General features: G+C 40.9%; 1 protein-coding gene across 27 annotated transcripts in view; it reads left to right on the top strand.

Moving 5' to 3' along the window:
- NRXN3 (neurexin 3) overlaps nucleotides 1–18,583 on the top strand; it is a 1,202,656-nt gene that overhangs the window by 385,479 nt on the left and 798,594 nt on the right. For 25 of the 27 annotated variants that reach the window (XM_083730619.1, XM_083730616.1, XM_083730611.1 and 22 more), the window contains 2 exons: nucleotides 7,211–7,414; nucleotides 13,742–13,768. In XM_083730619.1, coding sequence (XP_083586745.1) covers nucleotides 7,211–7,414; nucleotides 13,742–13,768 — 231 coding nt within the window. The remainder of the gene's footprint in view (nucleotides 1–7,210; nucleotides 7,415–13,741; nucleotides 13,769–18,583) is intronic. The other 2 variants (XM_083730612.1, XM_083730640.1) reach the window with 1 other exon arrangement.

Raw genomic sequence — 18,583 nt, 5'->3', positions numbered from 1 at the left:
TAATCTCTGTCTTTCTCATGCTTCTGAATTTCTTCTGGCAAATACAAATGTAGCATTTCACTCATGGGTCACAAGGTTTGTTGTGCTTCGTTACATTATTTGTTCAATCGTGCAAAGCCACAAATAGCTCTTTATTGGTAGCTTGAGCTGTCCTAAGGCTATTAAATTCATAAGATTTCGTAGGGAACAATCCAAAGCCAAGATTGCCCAGGATGAGTGCGCAGGTTCGTGTCTGGAATAGGCAGATCTATGTCTGAGTCAGGTGAGTCTCCCATTTTGGTTCAGCTGGAGGTGCGCAGGTGTAAGTGCCCTATCCTGGCTCAACTGGAGCTTAGCCAGCTCAGCAGAAGCCAGCTCAGCCAAGGCTGGATTAGGTCCCCCAAAGGTCTTTGGGGTGTGGTGGTGGGCATGGCATGGTAGGCCAGGCAGTGGAGACTTAAGTAAAGGTAAAGGGACCCCTGACCATTAGGTCCAGTTGTGGCCAACTCTGGGGTTGCGACACTCATCTTGCTATATTGGCCGAGGGAGCCGGTGTACAGCTTCCGGGTCATGTGGCCAGCATGACTAAGCCACTTCTAGTGAACCAGAGCAGCACACGGAAACGCCGTTTACCTTCCCACCGGAGTGGTACCTATTTATCTACTTGCACTTTGATGTGCTTTCGAACTGCTAGGTTGGCAGGAGCAGGGACCAAGCAACGGGAGCTCACCCCGTCAAGGGGATTCGAACCGCCGACCTTCTGAGACTTACCCCTCTTCTAAACGCCTTTCCACTTTGTGAAGTGGCCAACCAGATGCCCCTGGGAAGCATGCAAGCAGAACATGAGTGCAATAGCACCCCGCCCACCTGTGATTCACAGCAGCTGGTATTCAGAAGCATGCTGTATCAGAATCGACCTGATGAGAAAGCCCTTTGCCTGCATCTTAAATACATCTTTATACACGTGCCCCACAGTTATGGAAGAAGGAATGGATTCTCAAAGCACAATTTCAGCCCATGTGTTCTTCTCATTTGGCTTGCTGACTTTGTACAACTTTTCCAGCCTTGACCTTCTCGTCTGATATTTCTTCTCAAAACAGTTCCGCACACTTCTGCAAATGTTAGATTGACATTTGGAGCAGGCTTCAGGAGGAGCTCTAATGCTCCCTTTTGGCTCCCTCATGTGCCTGCCAAGATTCAGCAAGGCTACAGTCTCCTGCTCCCCACGTCTCTGGGCTAGTAATAACATTTACCAGCAACCGTTTCCTCCATCTGCAAATGTTTCCACGGCCTTTCCTAATGTTCTTGAACCTTCCTTTCTGGTCTGCTTCCCCCCACCTGCCCCCATGAGTACAGCCCTGAAAGGAATAATGCCAAGTTCTAACAATTTAATAATATTCCCCTTTTGCTGTAGATATAGGGGTTTTAGAAAAATAGATAGTTTGATATCTAAAAGAGGAACACCATATTTTGTCCCAAGGCAGGTTTACAAGTGCTAATGCTGTTCTCCACCCCCCACCCTGTTTTCTTCTTTTGTGGAGTGATGGGTCATTTATAGGCTTCCAGCAGAATTGACCAGCTTTAGTCAGCCCTACAGAGGTTGGACTACAACATGGGCACCACGTTGGCTACCCTTGTTCTATTTATCCACATTGCTTGGCTATCTCCACCCCCCACCCTGTTTTCTTCTTTTGTGGAGTGATGGGTCATTTATAGGCTTCCAGCAGAATTGACCAGCCTGAAGTAATAAAGATACTGCTAATGCTTCCACTAATTAACTATGGACACCTGTGCCATAATTACATGTGCTATGTCTTGGCACAGGGTAAAACAGCCTTGTTCATCCTTTCACCAGTTAGCTTGCTAGTCATGATAGTCTGTGGTTGAATTGCTATCTGTTCTTCTCCCTCCTCTGTCTGCTGCCATACATGAGCTCTAGACACTGATTTTCTGAAGAAGACACTGGAGTAGAATCTCCATCAGACCAACCAGGAGATATCAGAGAATGGGTGGTTTTATAGTTCTCTCTCTCTCTCTCTCTCTCTCTCTCTCTCTCTCTCTCTCTCTCTCTTCTAAACAGCCCTTCATCATTCAAGGATCACATGAGTTTACAGTATAAAAACATAAAATTCCACAACATAGTAACAAACAGCACCACAGTTTAAAAGGCTACAGATTGTTTAACTAGCCAAATACCTGGGAGAAATGGAATGTTTTGTCTGCCACCTAAGGATATGTAAAAAGGTGCCAGGCAAGTTTCCATGGGGAAAGCAGTCCACAAATGGTGGTGCCACTGCAGAAAAGACCCTTCTCATGTTGTCATCCTCTGAACCTCTCATGGAGGGGCACACAAAGAAGGGCCTCAGATGATTATTACAACGTTTAGGTCAGTTTATATGGGGAGAGGTGGTCCTTGAGGTATTGTGGTCCTGAGCCTTTTAAGACTTTATAGGTCAAAAGTGGCACTTTAAGTGCACAGTGAGCAATTTGGCAGCTGAGTTCTGCAACAGCTGAAGCTTCTGAACTGTCTTCAGAGGCAGCCCTACATATAACTTGTTGCAGTAATAATAATAATAATAATAATAATAATAATAATAATAATAATTTATTATTTATACCCCGCCCATCTGGCTGGGCTTCCCCAGCCACTCTGGGCGGCTTCCAAAAAACATTAAAATACTAGAATACATCAAACATTAAAAGCTTCCCTAAACAGGGCTGCCTTCAGATGTCTTCTAAAAGTCTGGTAGTTGTTGTTCTCTTTGACATCTGGTGGGAGGGCGTTCCACAGGGAGGGTGCCACTACCGAGAAGGCCCTCTGCCTGGTTCCCTGTAACTTGACTTCTCGCAGTGAGGGAACCGCCAGAAGGCCCTCGGAGCTAGATCTCAGTGTCCGGGTAGAGCAATGGGGGTGGAGACGCTCCTTCAGGTATACTGGACCAAGGCCGTTTAGGGCTTTAAAGGTCAGCACCAACACTTTGAATTGTGCTTGGAAATGTACTGGGAGCCAATGTAGTAATCTAACCTAGAGGTTATCAGAGTATACACAACAGTAGTTAGGCTATCTCTGTCCAGATAGAGGCACTTCTGGGCCACCAGCTGAAGCTGATGGAAGGCACTTGGGACTACAGAGATCACCTGAGCCTTAAATGATAGGAATGCATCCAGAAGGTCCCCCTGTTTCTTCAGAGTCCAAACTCCCATCCAGTTTAGCTACCTGAAAGTATGATACAATTCAAATTATAATATGATTGAAGTCTGTTGATATGAAAAATTTAAATTAAAATATCATTTATTATTTGAACTGTATGATAGATTTAATGACAATACAGCTTTTGAACAGCTTAGTTCTCGAATGTTTTGGCTCCTGACCCCGGAAGTGACTGTTCCAGTTTGTGAACTATTTTTGGAAGCCAAATGTCCAACAGGGCTTCCGGTTGGCTGCAGGAGCTTCCTGCGGCCAATCAGAAGCCATGCTTTGGTTTACGAACATTTTGGAAGCCGAACTGACTTCTGGAACAGATTCCGTTTGACTTTCAAGGTATGACTGTATTGGCTGTTGATCCATTATCCCAGCTTCTTTCTTTTCCAGGGAGTTCGTCTAATTTTACCATCTTAGACCCATCTGCACTATACATTTAAAGCACTTAAATCACTTTCATGGATACCCCCAAAGAATCCCGGGAACTGCTGTTTGTTAAGAGTGCTGAAAGTTGTTTTAAAAACTCTGATTTCCCTCACAGAGCTACAGTTCCCAGAATTCCGTGGCTGAGAGGGGTAGCTCTGAGAGGGGATCTGAAAAATGTAGCTCTGAGAGGGGATCTCCTAACAACTCTCTGGATGCAGCCTCAATCATACATTATGAAAACAATTATTTTCTTGCTTTGCAAATATATACTAGGAACTTTAAAACGAACAGTAATGATAGTTGTAGCAAACTGTGTGAAATGCTTATGAGCAATATTTCTTTCCCTCCTACTTAGCTACATAAGAGTAGCCAGACCCTGGGGGCACTTGGATGAAAAAGAACTCCTATAGAAAATCTGTTTTGTTGCAGAATGTACTTTTCCTCATTATTATTTGGGAGAAGCCATGACTATGTTTAAACTGTAAATCAAAGTGTAATGCAGCCTAAGGAGTTTAACTGTTAGCACAACCAACAACCCTGTGAGGTAGGTCACCCAGTGAGCTTCATGGCTGAGAGGGGATTTGAACCCTGGTCTCCCAGGTCCTAGTCTAACACTCTACATCTAGCAACACCATCTGTACACATCTCTGTCAACAATGAATGCTGTATATAACCCACATGCTATCCCTCCTGAACCAATCAGTATACCATACCGTACATCTTAAGCAAAGAGTGGAACCACATTTCCCCTATCAATACCATTCACAGGTTTCGAAGGGCTGCCTAATGTTTTCAGATCTCCGAAGCAGCAAAATGGCTTTCACCGTGCCGTCTATCTATCTGTAAATAGGAAAGAAAGAAAGAAAGAAAGAAAGAAAGAAAGAAAGAAAGGAAGGAAGGAAGGAAGGATGGATTTGGGTCCTCTTATTGCCGATTAATCCCCATGCTCACTGGCACCACATGCACTGATACTTGCCAGCTCTACACACATGCCCAGACGGTGGCACAGACAGTTTCAGGCAGGGCACATTCGAGCTGAAGGTGTCAAAAAGAGCCATTTCATGCTTGACTTCACTTCCTAATACAGTCCACAGCAAGAGCAGGGAGGTGTGCGCGACTGTGTTTCTTTACATGCAGCCACTAAGTGTGTGTATAATATAAGTACATTTTGTTCTACTAGCAGCTGGAAGCAGTAGTATTGGGAGTGCAGAAGTGAAAGCGATTGGAATTGCATTTAGCATGCTGTGCTTTGCTTCTCTGCAGCAGCGCCTTGTGAAAAGGGAGCACGGCTTTTCTTCTGTGACCCACAGCTGGTTTGCACTCATGGCAAATGGTGTGTAGGTGAAGAGGGGCAATAGTTTGTGTGCATCTGAGGAGGCTGCTGCGTCTGCAGCCTTACTTTACACATCAGTTCAATTGGCTGCAATTCAGTTCAGTTCACAAACAAAGCTACCTAACACACATGTTCCTGTACAATACATGAATCAAAACACAGCCATCCTTCCAAATTTTCACTTCTCTGAATTTTGCAATGCAGTTCTCCAACCAGGTACAAACATGCATATATTTTGATAAAGTGTTCATAAATATGCATATATAAGTAAAAATAACATATCAACATGGATTTATTTAGGGAACACTGCTTTGCGCAGATGTGTATGTTTGGTAAAATGGCATACAAATTGTGTAAATTAGGAGAAATTCACATTGAAATGCTGGCAAATTTTCATGAGGATTTCTTTTTTAAACTGCAAACTAATGTGGAAATATAGAGAATTGCACTTTAGTTTTGAATAATGAGAAACTAAGAGAAACTAAAAGTGATAGGCAATATGTTTGGGAACTAGTATTTTGATGACTTTGTGTAAATGTCAGCAAAACACTATAGTGCTGATATACATACTTACAATTGCAGGCATGCCTCAGTCAGGACCCACACAGCTGTTTGTTTATGTTGCAAATCTTTGTGTTAATGCTAAGAGAGATGGGGACAGAGCTTATTCAATATGTATGCATCATCTCAGTATTCAGGGTGTGGGTGCAATTATTCCATGCGATAACACATACCTCAGTAAATTTGACCAAAAGCAGGTGCCAGTCAACTTGGAGGTCAGTGGGGGGTTTGTCCCACTTTTAGAGGGGTGCCCTCAAAACAACTCATAATATTTATAATTTATTTTAATGCCTTGTATTTTCAATTTTATTTGTAATATAATATTTCAAATGCTCCATATTTTTTATAAAATGTTGAGCTACATTTTTTAAAAGCAGCCAACCCATGCAAATAAACCAAAACTACCCAGAACTGGGGCAAGACAAGCTCCAAGCATCATTGTCACCTCCCACCTCCTCTCTCTAGGAATGTGTCCTACAGGGCAGCTGATGATGGATGTGGCCCTGCAGCAGAGTAGGGAACAGTGCAGATGGAGCAAGAACAAGTTTCTAGGCTTGTCTTCCATAGCCTCTCTCTCTCCTGGATTTCTTTCTGCAGGACAGTTGGTAGTAAGTGACTCAGAGAGAGAGGGGCAGTTCACTTGGCTCCAGAGTAGGCACTTAATGTTGTCTTAACCTGTCACTGTATCTCTCCTGGATGCCTTCACACAGAGCAGTTGGCAGCAGATGGCCATGAGTGGAAGGGAAATGTCCTGCTGGAGCAGAAGTATATATCAACAGACAACTGAGTGTCTTCACACCTTAAGTAATCTCTATTACCTTTAGTTAGCAAACCATTCCACTGGAAAACTAGTGATTGCTAGGTCTAGGTTATGTGTGCAATATGTCCTATGATGCACGTGGCATCATGGGTGAATTTGTCTCAACTTCCTGTCCTCACACTTAGCATGAGAATAATGAGATGTTTCTTCTGAAATTTAACTTCCCTTTACTCCAAAGCTCATGGAAATAATTTTTTTAAAAATAAATAAAACAACATCACTTTAAAATATTTTTCAAAGAACCATCCACTAGATAAGCGAACTGTCTAGTAAATCGGATTTGTAGTTGAGTTCCTATTGAGGATATTTGGCGAGTCAACATGACCGTGGTGAGGGATTGAGGATTGGAGTGATCATTCTGTGATATTATGGCAGTGGACAAAGCTCTATTGTAATTTTTGAGTAAATGTGTTAGAAGATGAAGAAGAAGAACCATCCACTAAAGCAATGTTCTGTTCAAACACTGCTACAAAATGGTTTCCTATCCCCCCCCCAAAAAAACCCCACCCCTACACTCCTTTTTCCTTCCCATATTAAATAAGCCTATTGACCAACTGCAGATATTAGCTTGATTTGTAGGAAAGCAGATCTTTAACACCTGAGGCAGGTAGAATGGGTAGCATATGCTACACTGGAACCAATTTGTCGAGAAAATGGAAGCTTCGTTGCTAGCACTGATCTAGCCTCCATGTTGTTTTTGGTGTGCAACACGATAAGCTCAACACAACAATACTTCCTAGTAAAGATCTCACGGCTGCTAGCCTATAGCAATGTATAGTGAAGCAATGTATCTGTGGTGTATTCTAAGTACTGAGGGATCATTCAAGATCTAGAGGGCACAGAGCTGATAGTGATTAATTTTTATTTTCCTTTTCTTTGTTTTTTTCAGAGGCATCGATTCTGAGTTATGATGGCAGCATGTACATGAAGATCATTATGCCGATGGTCATGCACACAGAGGCAGAGGATGTGTCCTTCCGTTTCATGTCTCAACGGGCTTACGGGCTCCTGATGGCCACCACATCCCGTGATTCAGCCGATACCCTGCGGCTAGAGCTGGATGGAGGCCGTGTCAAACTCATGGTCAATCTAGGTATTGTACAGAGATTGCCCCCCTCCACCTCCGGCTTTCAGTTTTGAGCTTGTTTTGTTTTCTTGTCTGTCTCCCCCTTCCCTGCTCCCCCACCCCCCGGTTTGGTTTAACTGAATTATAAGTAGTCGCTGATGTATTCTGTAACAGTATTAATGATGGAGAAATAATTTCTCCAGTGACCATTGCATGGTGATTTTATGTTAATTCCTGGTTATGGGTAATGTGATTTTTAAGTCTGGTTTTTATTTTTTAAGTTTCCTTTCTTGTTCCTGAACTGGTTAGCTTTATGTAAGACATGCTATTCAGTCCATCTTTTGATCAATCACATCCTCATTTGATCCAGCCTATTACTATTCAAAACAGTCAAAAGTGTTTGACAAAAAATGACAGAGCTATAGAGGGAAGGGTCTGTATAGCTACAGTGTTTTTAAAATGCCAGTGTTTTATATTTCAAGCATTCCTCTTATCGTCCAAGACTTTTAGGTTCATATAGGAAGTAGGGTTGTTAATTTTCAGGACTTATGCTACCAAATATTGTACAACATTTTTTTTTTTTAATAAGCTGACAACTAGGGAATGAATTTCAGATATAAATGAATACGTGCTAATTAAATGGAGGAATATATTCAGAGAGATTGCCTGCCACCCACCTACCCAAGGCAAGGTATGCATGTAAACAATTTTAGATACAGAAACTTATTTGGATTGCAGAACAGGGGGATGTTAATCCTTTCCCCTAATATTTGCATGCTTGTATTAAATTGCATTAGAATGATTTGTAGCACCTTTTTACATCCAGCCCCCAAAACAATGAACAATATACTGTGTTTGCTTATAAAGAAAATACCCCCAGTCCCCAAACAATACAAGGAGCACAGGAGACGCCACCTCTGTTCACTCCTCTAGGCTCAAAGGCCCCCTGTTCCTTCAGTGTCATCCACTCTAAAGTACTGAAAGGAAAATTTCAGCATGTTGCTGCTTTCTCCTCTGACACTGCTGTAACCAGGCAACTTCTGTGCCCTTTTCTCAGTCCATTCGCTGATGATATTTCATATTCATATAAAGTGTTTTCTAGAAATCAAAAAGCTTCGTTTTTGTTTCCCAGAAAACAAATGCCTTCATTTTCTGCCATTGGCAGAAGGTAGCAATTATTAAGAGATGGAGGGCCTGGCATAGGCAATATTCTTTCCTCTGTCACTAATGGAAAGTGAAAATGCTTACATCTTGTTGATTATACTTGCCTGCCTCAAAGAGAAGTCACGAGCCATAGCTGTGGATGTTGCTGCTGCATGCTCTGAGGGCCTCACTTGAAAGGCTGTCTTAAAACCCCAGATGTTACTAGGTTCATAACCACTATAAGCTTTTCTGTTGATCAGGTCATAGCTTGGCAAATGTGGTATTGCATGAGGTCACCATTGCTCATAAAAGGATACCTAGCCTCACAATGCAACTGACTGAGATGCCAGTGCGTAACCTTCAGTCCTCCTTTCAGGACTCCCCTAACAATTTCACAAGCTCATGAATGTATACAAGTTGTTTGGGAGTAGTCTTACATGATCTTACTCATCTAAAAAAGCTTCAGACATAATGGAAATTTGCAGGGGGGACGGTTAGGAACAGGAGTTGGTAGTGGATGCACACATATTTATTTCAGCACTTCTCATTCAACATGGTTGGAGATGTTCTCAATGTAGGAATGTATTGTGCAGACTTTTAGTTAAGATTTCATGTTAAAATGCACTGCATGAAAAATCCTAAGGGAGACTTCTGTCTGAAGTTTAGTGGATAAAGAAGCTCTAATAAGCCAAAACTTCAGGTCTCTTTTCTTACCTGCTATAACTGCAGCATCACTCTAGCTTTGCTGCAGAAAAGGAGCTTCAGTCTTGCAGGGCTCTGAAGGTGACTTCCAGAGCATTAGCTCAATTATGCAGTAGTGAAGATCTGCAAAGGTTTCAGATATCAATTGGGTTCTGAAACAAATACTCCTCCATAATAAATAGCCCAAAATACAATAGATTTGAAGACACAAGTAAAATATGAGACCTTCTAAAAAAGAACAGAGTTTACTATCTCAGGTAGTTCAAACACCAATACTTTGGATTATGGTTCTTTGGACCATTATGATGAAATTATGATGTAGAGAGTTCTGAGAAGTTTTTGAGTCAGGATGCCATTGAACTATAGCTCCTGTCATCCCAGACCATTGGCCATACTGGCTGGGATGGACGGGAGTTAGAAGTCCAGCAAAACTGGCAGGGGGTTGGACTTGATGGCCCTTGTGGTCTCTTCCAACTCTATGATTCTATGATTCTATGAAAATCTGAAGAGCCACAACAGGTTCTACATCGTAGATGTAGCCTTACTCATAATTAACAGATGGTCAAAAACTACAAGTAAGTAAAAAAAACCAATCTGGAAATCACATAGCTGGAATATCAATAATCTGATGTGCCATAAATACATATTGGCAAAGACTGTTTTGAATGGTATAAAATATTCTTGTGCTTGCTCCCCGTCCCCCTCACATTTTAATTCCATTTGTTTTCTCTTAAAAGGTTGTCTGTTTATTAAGGTCTTTTCTGTGATCTCTTTATGCTGTGTATCCAAGTCGTAAAAGCTTCTTTACACCCCATCCGTCATGGTATATCAAAAGATGGTATTCAACCCTTCAAAGGCCTGAAGCCTGCGGCCCGCACAGCAAACAGCCCTTCGAACAGAGTGTACAGAGCAGCCTGCAGGGGCTGGCATATCCTTCTCACCTGCACCACACCTTTGAGCAAAAACAAAAACAGAGAGGAAGCTTAGGTTGATTTGGAGGAGAGGGGGGAAGAGAGTCTCTTGTATCTATATGCTGCTCACTTAAGGAGTAGTTCGACTTTCCCAAAATGGGAGCTTTGGGCAGCATTCTTTCTGTCTTAACAACACACCTCACAACATATTGGACCCTGACTTTGTAAAGAGTAGATAACCAAATATGAGAGATCTCACTTCTCTGTTAAGAAAGGAGGAGGAGGGAGGGAGGGAGGAGGTGAAGAAGGAGGGGAGGAGAGAAAGAGAGAGACTTCAATGAGCCACATGCCCCAGAATTAACCCTGCAGGTTAAAGCATGTGCTGAAAGAATGAGGAATGGCCGCTCATGAAGAAACAGCCACCTTCATATTCAGCATTCTGGTTTGGTTGACTTGGCACTGCAGTAGTGCCACAGGCCCATGTTTTAAGATCATTCAACTTCTCCATCCCTCCTCCCATACTTTCCCTCCTGCTGGACTGTGGTCAAGCTTCTGCCATGGGGCAGGACCTATGGCCAGCTTGTCTTGACTCAGACTCCTCCAGGGAAGTGTGGTCAGTCATCTCCACCTCCCAATCGCACACTGTGCTAAGCATCATCCTTTTGAGCAATACTAGTGACACCTTGGATATGACAGCCATTCATTTATGTTTCTTTCATATATATATCTCCAAGCTTGATTGATTCATGGGCCAGCTATCTTCTCTGCTGAAGCACTATGATGTATGTTCCTTCATTTCCCCGAAGAAAGTCTTATGTGGCTACTTATTATAAAAATTATAATAGAATTGATAACATTTGTAATATCAAATTTTTTGCTGACATCCATCTCTTAATTTGTGTATGCCACCACCTCCCTCTGCGCTGTCACTTTTGCTAATAGCACACCTTGATAGGTATAATCTCAGTTGTATAAACCTAACAGAGATGTTTTATAAGTCAGAGCAAACAATGGAAATTGCAATGAAGAATGACCAGAGAATCCCAAAGAATGGAAGGGAAAGTAGCGCTTGCTCCATTTTGCAGACAATCAGGAATGACAGCTAGGGACAGAATATCAGACTTAAACAAAGCAAATCTGTTCATGATACCCAAAAGAGGTAGGAAAAGGCTGATAATAACAGAAAAGTTGGAGAGGGAATCCTAAGCAGTTTCTGCAACTTCAAACAAGTTCCTTAAATGGAATTAATGTGTTATCAGCCTATTCTTTTTACTCCAGTTTAAAACGCATTTTTAATAACCGTAACATTGGCTTAGTTTAGGCATCATGTTAAACCATAGTTTAGCATGATGAAAACAAAGGTGGCCTCAGGGTGTTGTATTCTTCCTGCTCCCTCTTCCTGCACAGGCATGAAGAAGAGTTTGGAAGTTTCCACTTCAATTTTAGATCAACCCTAGCTTCTCATCTTGTCCAAACCTAGCAAAATGTGGTTAATTATGGTTTATTTGAAACCGGTCAGCTTCAAACTATGGTTTCTGAACCTGAATTGTTTTAACAAACCATAGTTGAATAGTTTTAACTAACCATAGTTGAGATTAACAGCAGTTAGGATTCAGATGTTAAACTGCTAAACTGTGTCTACAAGCCTAAGGCTTTCCCAAATTCATTCTTAATACACTAAAGTTTTATTTAGCTGGATGTCCAAGCACAAGCATTTGAGCTCAGAGATAATCTCTCTCTCTCTCTCCCCTTCCCATCCTCCTCCTCTCCCCCAGCTTTGGGAAGATTTTTGTTTAAAGAAGCAGCTTTTATCTATGTTGATATCTCACGCCACCAGCACACATCTGCAAAAGGGATATAGCCACCTCTGTGTGGTGATCGTACGAAATGCTCAAGGACTGTTTGCTCCCACTTTTCTGTTGCGGTTGACGACACATGACAAACCTAATCGCACGAAACCAAACCCATATTTTCTTACGAGAAGTTCTGCTGGGAAACAGACTCTCTACAGCTTCACTGCTCCTGATTGGTTTATTCCTGATCACTCAGATTCCTTGTCATCTTTTCCTCCCACCTTTTTCCAAAATAAAAAATACATTTTTTTCTCATTAATATGAAGGACTGTCCTTTTCATTGGGTATTACGTTGTTCCCCTAAGCACAGAGTAGGTAGCACCATCCACTCTATTTCATGCGTTCTTGAGACATACAACATCCTCCACTCTCCAAGTTTCTGGCTATCCAACATTATATATACATACCACACATAGTATGATATAGTCTGGATTGCTGGGACTGTAAACAGTGGCTCATGACCTTCAGAATTAAGAGCCCTCCAGTCAAATTCACTATCTGTCCTGCATCCTGCTTTTTTTATTAATATAGCCTACACTTTAATGCATTTCCCGCAAAACCAGCTTCAATTTGAATTCAGAAAAAGAGTGACCTAGCTGCAGTTTAAACTGCTCATGTGTACACAGCCTTTGGGATACTTTACCAAAAGCAAAAAATGTTTTCAGGATTACCTTGGTTCTTTTTCCTTCTTTGTTTTTATCCATTTGTACTATCTAAAACATCTGAGTGAAGCATATAGAGTTGGCAAAGATGACCAGACCTGCCTCTGCACTGCCTATTTCACCTTCTTCCTGAATGTTGTAGGTGCATCATTCAGTCCTAACATTCAGACAGAAAGGTGAGACAGGGCTCTGAAGAACTGGCTGGCTGGCTGTCTTTGTAGCAACTGCCCCCACCCCAAATAAAAAAAATACCCCAATCCTCCAAACTGAACTGAAATCTGGGCTGGGCGTTCGTGCGGTTAGCTGTTTGCAAGTGGCCATTTTATGATAGGGAACAAGGGGCAGTATGTTAACCCTTTCCTCATCTTGGAGAACAGTGATAACACATTTTTTTCCTCCCAAAGAATTTTGGGTTATTGCAAAGGGAACAGACCTGTTCTTAGCAGTGGTGGAAAGGGTTAAGTATTGCACCAGCAGATTTTTCCAAGCCAGAACTCTAGGTATACTGTTGGGTAGGTGTTGTATTTCTGCAGTGACACATGGGTAATTAAAAAAAAGCAGTGTAAAGGTTGCCTTTCTTAAAAGAATCCTAGAAGGTTTTTTTAAAATATATATTTTTATATGTAATGGGGGGAAGACTGGCATTTTGAAAGAGAATATATGTTCCTAAGTGACATATCAGCTATTTTTAATTAGCAGTTATTGATTAGAATCACTAGATAATATTCAATGCACCCTTTCCCCAACTTGCCACATAGTGGTATATAGTATATATTTTTCTTTCTTTCTCTCTCTCTCTTTTTCTGTTCTGCTCTTTTTTCTTTTCTTTTGCACATACACACACTCATATGCACAGAGACATACACACAGTTCTGGGTTAGATACATGGTTCTGATATTTCTGTAGAATATACTGTAGCTATGCAGCCATTCCTAAGTTTGTACAGAATGTATATAAATATAAAATGGCCACATCTCTTTGCGTGTGTCTGTCCCCGGAAGGGTGGACTGATTGTTTTTGGATGTCTGCAGCTGTTACCTTGAAGGATGCAATTTCATCTTTCATTTATTTTTCCCCATCTAGACTGTATCAGGATAAACTGTAACGCCAGTAAGTTTCCCCTCAAGTTTCATTTTGTTCTCTCTCTCTCTCTCTCTATAAATATATATTTAAAAGAAATTAACATTCTTTCCATTGCTATTTTAGAAACTGTTTCTTCTTTTCAGTTCGCTTTAAGAAAATGCTTTGGGATTTTGTAGATTTTGAAGCTTGGGGAGGATTTGAGATGGCTCTATATATGAATGTAATGTGTGTCAAAGATTTCTCCAGGGGCAAATGAAATGTTATATTTCCCAGCTTCACAGACGAGCATCCAGGGAATGGGAAGAACTGAAAATGTATTTCAGTAGCTTTCCGCTTTCATGGGAAAATATCCTTAGAGGCAGTTTTAATAACAGGTACTGTATGCACTTCTCCACTACAACAAATTTGTTTTATTGTGACAATAAATAAAGAAGTAGTTTGGGCCACAACTGTGACTGCATTGTCTGATATTTCATTGGTATCCATTCTTTAAGTGAGGTTATACATTAGATTAAAGAACAAATTATGTTCTTGAATGGGGAGGAGTTTATAAATACTCAGATTGATCATCCTACTATCTTGCTTTTCATGCCTCTCCTGAGTAGTGAGATGCTCTCACAATGTTGCTGGACTATAGCTTCTATCAGCCCCAGCCAGCATGAGCAATGGTCAGAGATGATGGGGGTTGTAGTCCAACAACCTCAGGAGGGCATCCGGTTGGGCAAGCCTGAGCAAGAAGGCCCAGGGGACCTTTTCAGGCCTGTTGCAGCATCTTGTTTATTTACAAAGGCACAGACAATTAGCAAGGAACCCCCTAGGCAAGCAATGCTGATGCTTAGAGCAACTCTCAGTTCCCCAAAGCAATAGCCCCAAACACCCAGAGCCTAGTACTTTCTCTAGATTAATTAAAACTGGAAAAATCATGAAGTTTTCCAGGCCTGCTATTTTGTTATGACAGATGCTTGATTTTTTGTTTGCAACAGAAACATGAATACTTAGCTAGGATGCATAGAGCAATGCTTCCTTGTTTCCCCTCACACATTTTCTTGACAGTGGATATGGGGATTCCTCCTGTTCCTGTGCCTCTTACGTGAAGTCAGAATAAGAGTAAGAAAGATATGCAGTGGTAGCACCTTCATAGCTCTTGGTATACCTAGTAGCTTCACCTTGACTCCCCCCCCCCCCAGGAGAATTCTCAGTTGGTTGAAGTTGGCATTAAATGGTTTGCAGCCTATGCATCTAAGAAGGTCCATGTCCTCTCCCTTACTCCTTACACTGTGCTTGAAAGTGTGTCATGTGAGGAACTTTACCATGGCTGCCATCCCATCCTACTTTACCATTCACAGAAAATGTTTCAGTTAGATCCCCAGTTGCCATGATTCTGTTAGTGTGTAACAAGGACTGCTAAGAGTAGGAAACAAAGCTTTCTTCCCTCCCAAAGAAACCCCCGCATCTCTGTCACTTAATAGGAAAAGGTCAGGGAGAGAAACAGGGAATCTATGGAGAGAGACTATCAGAATTTTTTCTCCAACTGGAAAAATATTCATTGTTATCAAATGTTTTTTGTACAAGTTTCCTCCTGGCACCAGCATTCGATTAAGTAATTTTGCTTTCATGAATGCTTAATTACATGGGCTTTTACATATTTATTGTTTTACTACATTTCCCCTTCAAATATTCTTACACACACACACACACACACACACACACACACACACTTTATAAACAAGTTTGGACTGGGTTTTTATGAATAATAATAATAATTTTAAAATATCCACTCATATATTTTATAATAAGAATAAGAATGCTACCACTCATAGTATCTAGCTATTCAGAACCCTAAACATACTTGTTCCCAACTGGGATGGCCTAGTCCAACTGCTTCTTTCCATTATTCAACAGAAGCATAATTAAATGAAGGAGGACAAAGGCGTGGAAAGTACTGATAGTTTGAGAACTCTATGCTAGCTACAGAACCCCAGGGATTACCCCAGTGCATATATTCATGTTCTTTCTTTTCCTCTACCTTTAAAATAATATATATAGAAATGTGAGAAGAAAATAGCCAAAGATGCAGGGGTTTTTTTGTGGGTGTTTTTGCACCGATGTGCACATTTTGGAGTAATCTTGGAGAGCTTTGTTGGTTACACGTAGCTAGGAACATAGATCATTATGATTTTGATCAGGGAGGGAATAATCTGTCTATTTCAGTTCTCTCAGTTTCTCATTTTCCCAATACATGAAAATTCATCAGCATTTTAGTGTGAATTTTTCCTAATAAACACAGTTCATATGCAATTGTGACAAATGCATTCATTTTTGCAAGTATTTGCCCATTGGTTTAATTTCACCAATATGTTTGTTTTTATGCACATCTTTCCCTAGCAGATGCATTTTTGTACCATTATTTGGTTGGCAAACTGCATAGCAAAATTCAAATAAGTGTGAATTTCAAAGGATGACTGTATTTTGGTTTGCAATTCCCCCCCCCCCCCACACACAAGAAAGGACAGATTTGATAGATTGGGCTTCAAATAAAACCTGAATCAAATTATATCTTTGACAATTTCCCCCCTACTTTTCTACATGGTGGGGGGGGGGAGGAACAAAGTTAGGATTAGACTGTCAATAATTGGTTTCTACTGAAGGACATTATGGGACTTTCTGGTAAAGAACCTTGGGGAAATGGCTACTTAAAATATCAGATCATGCAGTCACTTCTATTAACTAAACAAGGAGCACTTGGTCTGTGTTATTAAGAGCAAACAGAGTCATACTCAAAGGATAGCACTCATGAGGAAGTTGAATATTCTCCAACTGTGTCTACCAAGCGTACTGGCTGTGAGAGCTCCATTGCATGTCCAACAGGTAAGGCTCTAGCTATCGTTTTTCTTATTCTGTTAACGTGTTGAAGGAATGCAGAAAACACACGCACAGTGTTTCATCTTGTTGATTGGTGGTTTGTTCATGTTCCCTGAAATTGCCATTCTCACTTTCTCTTCCACCATATGTTTCATTTTTCTTCATCCTCCTCCCCTTTCACTGTGAAGTAGTAAGCATGAACTAGAAGGGGGCAGTTTTATACTGAGGAGGGGAGGAAATCAAATTTTAAATTATTAAGACAATCAAAGAGAGTGTCACAAACATGCAAAAACACACACACCCAGAGTTGTAGAAAACTGGTAACAAAACATGTACTTGAATACTGTACTGTCATGGTATAAAACCTCAGGTTGTTTCTGTAGTAGGAGAATTTTAAAGGAATAAAGTGAACATTATTAGCTTTATTTGTTGCAGGGCAATGGTTAGCAAAAGGAGACTAATGGTGCAGTCCTGTGCTTGGCTAATCACTCAGCTCAGTAATTACTGTTTAAGTTCACTGGGACTTACTCCCAAGATAAGTGTGTATTGGATTGCAGTATATGGTTGCAATCCTATACAACAGCCGTTGCCAGCTGGGTTCTCTCCAGATTTTTTGGAATACAGCTCCAGCCCACACTGATGAAAGTTGTGGTCAAAAACACCGGAAGTGCACTTAGTTGACGAAGGCAGCTGTACCCCCTTACCTGGAAGGAAGTTTAATTAAACTCAATAATATTTGCTTTTGAGTAGACATGCATTGGATTGCACTGTGAACTTCTCCAAAAGCGCTTCTATTTATTATGCTATGTTTGGATGTGTGTATTGATAATAATCTACAAATAGGTTTTTTGATAAAAAGGAAATGACTTATTTATATATTAAGCTTATTTAAGTACGCCATGGGTGGTAGTTTGATTTTTACTCCTTTTCATACACCGTGGATTCAGTAAACATGTGCCTTCATGTAAGAGTGTGTAGTAAGAAGAAGGAAGAGGGAATGACAACCCTGGGCCAATTTGGAATTGTGAAATGGTTAAGGGTGTCTGCACATGCGCATTTAGTGCTCCGTTTTCGCACAGCCTCACCAGTTTTTCCATGGGGAAAATAAACAAGAAGAAAGCCCATCAGGATTTGCTTACAGATACTTGCATATAATTAAATGAGGGCCGTAATATCATCTATCTATCTATCTATCTATCTATCTATCTATCTATCTATCTAATCTTTAAGATCAGTTGTGAGAGAATGTACTTTCGACATTCAATGCAATGCCCCCTGCCATGTTCATATTATGGAAGGTCAGAAAAGGCCTAATAAAAACTGTCGAGTTGTTCTTCTTGCCCCAGCCATGAGTACTTCACTGTTGTTGGTTGTGATGTTAAACTGTCTGTAGTTCATTAAGGTGCAGTAGCTCTTCTTCTTCCTGTGGGTTTTGTTGCACCTGAGCCTTATTGTGGATAAGGGTCAAATCACTTTCTGCATTTTTAATTATCGCTAGCATTCACAGGGGTAAATTACCATGCCTTTTCTCTCATGAATACAAACGAAAGAACCATCAGGAAGCATGAAACAAAATGAGGATTTTATCATGCTAATTAACTGGTACCACAAGAGGCACTTACTATAAGTATAGGCCTGCCTTTAATTGCCTATCAAGAACCTGTTAGCATGCTGACATCTTTCTGTATTAGCAGAGCCTCCCTCTATGAAAGGAAGTACTTTCTAAATTATTTGTCATGTGAAGTAGACATGGAACACAAATCTCCAGTGGTTCTTGCCAATGCATTTATGACAGATAGTGTGGCATTTCTCGCTCCAGCCCAACCTTTCTCCAACTTTATGTAGAAATACGATTGATCAATGAGTTTAAAGAAATCGATATTGATATTCCTATTACAAAATGATAACCTTCTTTTTCATGTCAAAGGCTCACTTCTGAGTAGCATACAATTTATGACACATTGTTGATGCTTGAGTTTG

Source organism: Podarcis gaigeae, assembly GCF_964106915.1.
Source record: "Podarcis gaigeae genome assembly, chromosome: 1".
In the NCBI taxonomy this organism is placed as follows: domain Eukaryota; kingdom Metazoa; phylum Chordata; class Lepidosauria; order Squamata; family Lacertidae; genus Podarcis; species Podarcis gaigeae.
The sequence above is the reverse complement of the archived record's forward strand: the minus strand, read 5'-3'. Positions and strand labels throughout refer to the sequence as shown.